The 8,006-nt window shown below is 42.7% G+C and overlaps 2 protein-coding genes across 2 annotated transcripts in view; both read left to right on the forward strand.

Moving 5' to 3' along the window:
- LOC106513374 (solute carrier family 22 member 13) overlaps positions 1-1,487 on the forward strand; it is a gene marked incomplete in the record, with an annotated part of 7,748 nt that extends 6,261 nt beyond the window's left edge. The window contains 4 exon segments of the mRNA XM_014002170.1: positions 474-688; positions 769-877; positions 958-1,152; positions 1,237-1,487. Of these exon segments, the coding sequence (XP_013857624.1) occupies positions 474-688; positions 769-877; positions 958-1,152; positions 1,237-1,297 (580 nt within the window).
- A 1,844-nt stretch (positions 1,488-3,331) lies between these two features.
- LOC106513375 (solute carrier family 22 member 13) lies at positions 3,332-7,954 on the forward strand. Its single transcript, XM_014002171.1, has 10 exons — positions 3,332-3,729; positions 4,461-4,564; positions 4,700-4,854; positions 4,990-5,161; positions 5,253-5,373; positions 5,456-5,550; positions 6,910-7,124; positions 7,207-7,315; positions 7,382-7,576; positions 7,660-7,954. Exons 1-10 carry the CDS (start codon positions 3,355-3,357, stop codon positions 7,718-7,720), a joined length of 1,602 nt encoding a protein of 533 aa, XP_013857625.1. The 5' UTR covers positions 3,332-3,354; the 3' UTR covers positions 7,721-7,954.
- The last annotated feature ends 52 nt before the right edge of the window (positions 7,955-8,006 follow it).

Genomic DNA, 8,006 nt, shown 5'->3' on the forward strand with positions numbered 1-8,006 from the left:
CTGGTGAGGTGTTCCGGGCACGTCCCACTGGGAGGAGGCCCCGAGGAAGACCCAGGACACGCTGGAGGGACTATGCAGGCTCAGGAAAGCATCCTTCCTGGAGACTATGCCCCACTCTGAGTCTTCTCCTCAAGCCTCCTTCGACGTACCTCCCCAGACGCCTCATCATTCATCCCACTACCCTTCAACCCCTTTCCTTCAATAAAATTTTTAAACTCTTACCATGGTGTGGTCGTTGCTAGTGAACAGGTCCAGGAAGGAAAACCCAGACGTCCCTCTTCCCTTCAGCACTCAACATTTCAGCTCATTAGAGAAAATGGTTAATCCAGTCAGAATTACATTTCATCTTCCTCAAATGCTGTTCAAAAAGCTATCAGCAGATAAGGTATTAATTATTCATGTTTTCCACAGAACCCAGCTTGGAAAGATCTGAACCACTGTGTTAAGTGACTTCCACTCTCATTTTTTAACAGGTTTGCAACAAGTCTGATGTACTACGGACTCAGCCTGAACGTTGGCAACTTTGGTTTGGATATTTACCTCACGCAGTTCATCTTTGCCATTGTAGAGTTCCCCGCACGTCTGGGCTCTTTGCCTATCCTTCAGCACTTTGGGAGAAAGTTCTGCCAAACAGGAGTGCTGCTGTTTGGAGGTTTAGCCTGTCTTGGGATTCTTGCTGTACCGAAAGGTAATTTAATGTTAAATAAAAAGTCAAAAAAAGTAGTGTTTTGATAATATTATAAAAAACACATTGTGTTTGCCCATCAGATCTTCCCGTTGTTGTAACCGTCATAGCTGTTCTGGGTAAATTTGCTGCCACGGCCAGTTTTTCCACAGTTTATGTTTACACTGCAGAATTATACCCCACCATCCTGAGGTAAGACCTTAATGTCCCAAAGACAAACCTTTGCATCAGTTTATGTTAAAGGTGTTAAAGGTGTTCCTTTCTGTTGTCAGACAGAATGGTGTAGGTCTGAACTCCATGTGCGCTCGCGTGGCGGGAATCCTGGCTCCTCTGATCCGGCTCCTGGTAGTCTACCATCACACCATCCCAATGCTGATATACGGCATCGTCCCCATTGTGGCTGGGGGTCTCTGTGTTCTGCTGCCTGAAACTCTCCATACTGAACTTCAGGACCACACTGAGATCATGTAAGTGCTTAAATGATCTCACAACAGGAAGCTTGTGATAATCGGTGGAAACTTATATCCAAATTGTTTTGTTTATACTTTCAGAAAACCCATCAATGGATCCTTCATTCAGAAATGCAAAGCAGAAAAGATCACAAAGTTGTGATTTTGACTGCTACTGCATTTTTCATTATCACTTTGTTTTTCTCATTTTATGGCCATTTCTTATACATATAATATTTATCAGCCTCATTATGTGTCATGTATTAATATTTGTTGTTGCAATTTGTAAATTCGCTGCCACTGCCATTAATGTTRTAATGTACACTGGCCAATAAAGAGATTATATGCTTGTATGGTTTCGGGTTTTGCACATCTTCTTTGACTTTCTTAGGTGCTCATGAGGAAAATATCCAACCATCCATCCACTCTCTTTARCCGCCTCTTCCTTTCTGGGTTTCGGGTTAGGGTTAGAGTTAAGAAAGCTAGCATCAGTCTCCAGCAGTAAACATGTGAGAAGCAGATTACACCCTGGTTAGATCGCAAGCCCACAATAAAGCAAAATTAAAGACATTCTCTCAGACACCACAATGCGAAAAATGAAAAACTGCCAACTTCTTGTACAGTAGTTCTGAAAAATTGTTCAAACAACTACCTTGAGGAAAATAAATTTAAAATATATTATTTTGCATTGACCAAATGCAGATGTTTCAGCTTACAAATGCTGCTTGTTTCTAGCTTCAGCCAKTTCCTCAGCTGTACGCTGTCTTTGTTACTGATAACTCTAACAGCTTGATGTGCCACATTCATTGCCTAGAAAAGTATTTCACCAGATTCATGACAATCCTTAATTCATGGAGTTTTAAAAACCTCACTGTGACTGATAAATGTATCCACCCAGGAAATATCCACCAATAAGTAAATTAAATAACATTTCCACATTAACTGATCACTTAAGGACACATTGCCATAAATGTGACACCTTTTATTTTTATCTAAACGAGAATTATAAAACAATGTTATCATTTGTGGGTTTGCCAAATGGGTGTTTTTATGGAGTAGCTTGAATCCTTTCAAGATATCGTTAATGTACCGCTCAAAGTGCGAGACTACAGTAAAACGTTAGAGTAACAGTAACAGATAAACAGTTATGACACGTTTTTATAAGCAGAGACAGACGAGCTCAGGCACACTGATGAACAGTGGTCCAACTAATAAGGCCGTCTGCTACATGTCAACCTGATTCAACATGGCTGCTAAAGCTAATTAATATTAGCAAGCATATAAAATAGCCAAACCTCATTCAGTTTTACAGATACTGAGCTAAGATATAGTGTGGCAGTAGTTGTGAGTCATTCACAGAAGCTAACTGATCACACAAGATCTTTGATTCAAATGTTGCCAGTGGAGTCACTCTGTTAGCAAAACATCCCCTCATCCAAGCTAAACAATTTGTAATAAAAACGTAAATTTTAAAGAAACTTAATATTTAATGTACATTTGATTGCAGGATCATTAGGACTACAGGTGTAAGATATATTTWTAAGAGTAGCAGCCAGAAATGATTAACCTTTAGGTGATACAGACTCTCGTTAATCATTCCTGTTTAGCATGATTTTTAAAACATGGTTCACATAACATGATTAGCATGTATTTTTGTGTTTCAGCGTTTTTTACATCCCACTGAATTAAAGGGACAGGTGTTCTGATGTTCGGTCCCTGTAGTTCAGTGGGTCAGAACACCTGAGCATGCTCAGCAGCAGCTTTTATTGCTGTGTCAGGTCTTATCGCATGCTGTAGGGGAGCAAAGGGATCACTGAGTTATTAATCATTTATCATTTGAAAATGTAAATAAAAACAGAATGTGATGATTTGCAAACCTCTTAAACTAGTATTTTACTTACAGAAATGCAGAAACTAAGAAATTCTACCATTTTTTTGAAAATAAAATAATAATTTTGAATTTTATGGCAGGCCTAGACCCTGTCAGACCCAGCTCCAGCTACACCCCTGGTTTAGCTGTGGTTCACCATTTATTGTGGAGCTACTTTAATATCTGTGCTCTGCTCCTTTTATTGGCTTTGTATTTTTATTGTTGTTGGTATGTAAGAGATTAGGGCAATAGTTATRACTATCTTAACTGATCTGTGTTAAATATTATTTAAGTTGCCTCTCCCTCTGTTTGCCCATAAGAAGCCTTCATAAGATGAGCCATATGTCAGCATGAGCAGCTTCGGACAGGTCCTGAAGGAGGTTGGGGGGTTTGGTTCGTTTCAGAAGCRCTTGCTCGCCGCAGTATGCATCCCCGGCATGTTCTCAGCCTGCGATGTGATAGGCCAGGTGTTCACAGGCATGAGCTTTCCACACCACTGCAACACTGACTGGATCCTGGTGCCAGGACCAAACCTGACAGAGGAGAAACAGAAGAACCTCACCATCCCAGTGGACCAGGACGGAAGGTTCGAAAGCTGTGAAATGTTCACGCCTGTAGATCTGGATTTGGAAACGATTGAAAGGTACGGCCTTAACAGCACAACAGGATGCAGAGATGGATGGAAGTAYGAGGTCCAACCAGGGGCTTCCAGCATTGTGACAGAGGTAAACAATAAACAAAGACCTACTATTCAATAGAGGTTAGACCAGTGGTGTCCAGTCAGTCCTCAAGGGCCGGTGTCCTGGTTTTTGGAGCAGCCCTGGTTCAACACGGCTGAACCTAAGGTGCGCTTGATTAGTAGGCATCTGCAGACCTTGATGGCACACTGAGGAAGCCTTCTAATTAAGCACTCCTTAGGTTCAGCTGTGTTGAACCAAGGCAGCCCCAAAAACATGTAGGACACCAGCCCTAGAGGACTGACTTTGGATATTTTGTCTTTAGCTTATTATTTTTGCTGTTCTAAAGAGGGGGTATTATGGAAAATCAACATTGTTGAGCTTTATATCATGTTATAAGGTATGGGCAGGTGTAGTGTAGTGGTAGGACAGTTGTTTTAGAACCAAAAAGTCATAGGTTCAATTCCCACCAAGTCCATGTCATGGTGTCTAAGCTTCACCTGTGTAGCCTCTGACTTCTAGAAAGTCTTACCAAAAGTTACACCAAAATCTAGTGGTTTGGGAACAAAATATTCTGATTACTTTATTTGTCATTGTACCATTAAGCACAACGAAATACAGTTCAGAACAACTAATCCAAGAGAGAGACAAATACAAAAAACAAACATGGGAGAACAGGTGCCTGGGTACTGCAGCCATAACAGGCACAAGGGGCGAAGTTGAAATGCTTGCACAGTACTGCACATGTTTCTACTGTAATCATTGTTCTTGTTTTACAGTTTGACCTCGTTTGTGATAAGATGGGTTTGACTGAGGTGTCCCAGTCTGTCTTCATGGCAGGGGTTCTGTTTGGAGCCTTAGTGTTTGGGTCCATTTCTGAYAGGTGAGACGTTTCATTTATGTCTCCATCGTGCCTTTAGGGAAAAAAACTTTTAACATAGAGCTCATTTTTCAAAATAGTAGATAATAGAAACTGAGAGTCAACATTTTGATCAACTTTCTGCTGCTCTTTTTCTAGGTTTGGCAGAAGATTTGCTTTGCTCTTGTCACTTTTCCTCACCATGTTGTTTGGCGTGGCCACAGCTTTCTCACCAAATATCTACGTTTATATGGTCCTGAAGTTTTTTAGTGGATTCTCAAGTGGTGTAATTGTTATGAACGCATCCATAATGGGTGGGTCCACATTTTTATACGTATGAATGTTGGTAATATTGTGTTTTTACACCTGAAAAACCATAGACTGCATGTTTATRCTCAGGACATTGTATCATATAAACATTTTGTCTCCGCTCTTGGTCTTTTTTCCAGTGGTGGAATGGATTGATCCTTCGAAGTCTGCTTTTTGCACAGTGGTCATCATGAATATGTTATCTGTCGGACAGATGCTGTTGTCTGGTATCGCCTACTTGATCACAAACTGGAGGATTCAGCGGCTGGTGCTCTTCTCCCCTGTTGTTCTTGTCCTAGTGACCATGTACTGGTCAGCATTGGTTTTATTCTTCACCAGTAAACAAAAAAAACCCAATAGTGAAGATTGAGGTTTAAACCTAAACTTCTTCCTGTCTCATCAGGTTTCTCCCAGAGTCGGCTCGATGGCTCGTGACGCAGGGCAGGAAGAAGGAGGCACAAAAGCAGCTGGAGTGGGCAGCCAGAGTCAACAAGAGGAGTTTACCAGAAGGTCTTCTGGATAAGGTCGTCATCCAAACCTCACTTTGACCCTTCCAAACTTACATTCTAAAATCCTATGAACATTCCCAACATTTCTTTTTTATAGGTCAATTTAGAGAGTAATCAGGAYAAAAAGAACATGTTGGACATCTTCAGAATACCGTATTTGAGAAAACGCACTGCAATTATGGCYTTTAACTGGTGAGTTCCCTCAAGTAATAGTCCAGTTATGTTAAACAAACCTAGCTTTGAAAATGTTGGTTGACCAGATGTGTTTTGTGGACTTGAAGAATGTGTTCGACCATGTCCCTTGGGGACTCTTTTGGGGGGTACTCCAGGAGTATGGGGTACCAGGCCCGTTATGGGCTGTTAGGTCCCTGTACGACCGGTACCAGAGCTTGGTCTGCATTGCCGGTAGTGAGTTGGATTTGTTTCCGGTGAGAGTTGGACTCCACCAAGGTTGCCCTTTGTCACCAATTCTGTTCATAACTTTTATGGACAGAATTTCTAGGCGCAGCCAAGGCGTTGAGGGGATCCGTTTTGGTGACCTTAGGATCACATCTCTGCTTTTTGCGGAAGATGTTGTCCTTTGACTTCATCGGATCGTGATCTCCAGCTCTCACTGGAGCAGTTTGCAGCTGAGTGTGAAGCGGCCGGGATGAGGATCAGTGCCTCCAAATCCGAGACCATGGTCTTCAGCCGGGAAAGGGTAGGGTGCCTTCTCTGGGTCGGGGAGGAGGTCCTGCCCCAAGAGTTTAAGTAACTTGGGGTCTTGTTCATGAATGAGGGAAGAATGGAGATTGGTGCTGCATCTGCAGTGATGCGGGTGCAGTACTTGTCTGTAGTGGTGACGCAGGAGATGAGCCAGAAGGCGAAGCTCTCACTTTACCGGTCGGTCTACGTTCCTACCCTCATCTATGGTCAGAGTTTTGGGTAGTGACCGAAAGAAGGAGATCGCAGATACAAGCGGCCAAAATGAGTTTCCTCCTCAGGGTGTCTGGGCTCTCCCTCAGAGATAGGGTGAGAAGCTCAGTCATCCTGAAGGGACTCAGAGTAGAGCCGCTGCTCCTCCACGTCAAGAGGAGCCAGTTGAGGTGGATCGGGCATCTGGTTAGGATGCCTCCTGGACACCTCCYTGGTGAGGTGTTCCGGGCACATCCCACTGGGAGGAGGCCCAGAGGAAGTCCCAGGACACGCTGAAGGGATTATGTTTCTCAGCTGGCCTGGGAACACCTTGGGATTCCCCCAGATGAACTGGCCCAAGTGGCTGGGGAGAGGGAAGTCTGGGTCYCTCTGCTCAGGCTGCTGCCCCCGAGACCTGATCCCGGATAAGAGAAAGAAAAACAGACGGACGGTTGACCAGCTGTTAGGCTGTCAATTTAGTCAAAATTTAACTCTGTTCTCTGAGCTGTCATTCAAGCTATCTAAAAACTGTAAGATTTTTTATAACTTTTTTACAGAACCCAACTTCAAACTATCTGAACTCTAAYTTTAAGATGAGATATTTTTTCCTCATTGTGTTTGTGTAATAGTAAAATTAAAGGTTTTGTCTGTTTCCAGGTTTGCAGCAAGTACTTTGTTTTATGGGCTGAGCCTAAATATTGGGAGTTTCGGCCTGGATATTTACATCACGCAGCTCATCTTTGGGTTTGTTGAAATCCCTGCCAACTTGGGGGCGTGGCCTACGATCCAACACTTTGGGAGGAGAATCTGTGAGRCGTGTTTCCTGTTCTTCGGTGGCGTCTCTTGTCTGCTGACACTCGCCGTTCCGAAAGGTATCTTCAAAACTTTGTTCATGTTTTAATTTAGTGATAATTTAGAAAGATAATGTTTGTCTTTCTTGTACATTTTTATCAGATCTTCCTGCGGTGGTAACGGTCGTAGCGATGCTGGGAAAATTCTCTGCCACGGCTGCTTTCAGTACCGCCTACGTTTACACAGCTGAGTTATACCCAACTGATATCAGGTAATCATACACAGATTACGGTTTATCTGCTTCTAAAAATAACAAATAACACAGTCGTACCTGCAGACACAGCGGTATGGGTCTGAACTCCATGAGCGCTCGCGTGGCGGGCATCCTGGCCCCACTGATYCGWCTCCTGGATGTTTACCATCACACTGTTCCCATGGTGATTTACGGCATCATCCCAATGGCTGCTGGTGGTTTCTGTTTACTGCTGCCTGAAACGCTCAACACTGAACTTCAGGACCACGCTGAGATCATGTAATCTTATCTCTACAACTCATTTTTAAAAATTAATATTTTTATCACATATTAACTGTGTTCTATTTTTTTTTTTCAAATAGAAACACAATGAATGGACCAGTGGAGGATCAACGCACTGAAGGTGTTGAAGAAAAACTGTAAATTATGCTCAAATAAAAAAAATGATTTGATTAAGTAAACTCAACACCACATCTTTATCACTCGCCACCAAAGAGAAAAGRGGGACAATGTTTTGCCCCTGTTTGTGTGTGTTTCTGTTAGGACCCTGTGTGAACATTTACCTTGTCAGGACCAGCGGTTCTTTTGCGAACCAAAACCCAGTCCTAATATAGTGGAACACAATTTTTGTGTTAGGGTTTAGGCCCTAAACCTGACCTTGCCTAATCTTACCCTAAACCTTAGGGTAAGAGTCAGTGTTAGGCTATAC

The sequence above is a fragment of the Austrofundulus limnaeus genome, unplaced genomic scaffold, assembly GCF_001266775.1.
Source record: "Austrofundulus limnaeus strain Quisiro unplaced genomic scaffold, Austrofundulus_limnaeus-1.0 Scaffold12, whole genome shotgun sequence".
In the NCBI taxonomy this organism is placed as follows: Eukaryota; Metazoa; Chordata; class Actinopteri; order Cyprinodontiformes; family Rivulidae; genus Austrofundulus; species Austrofundulus limnaeus.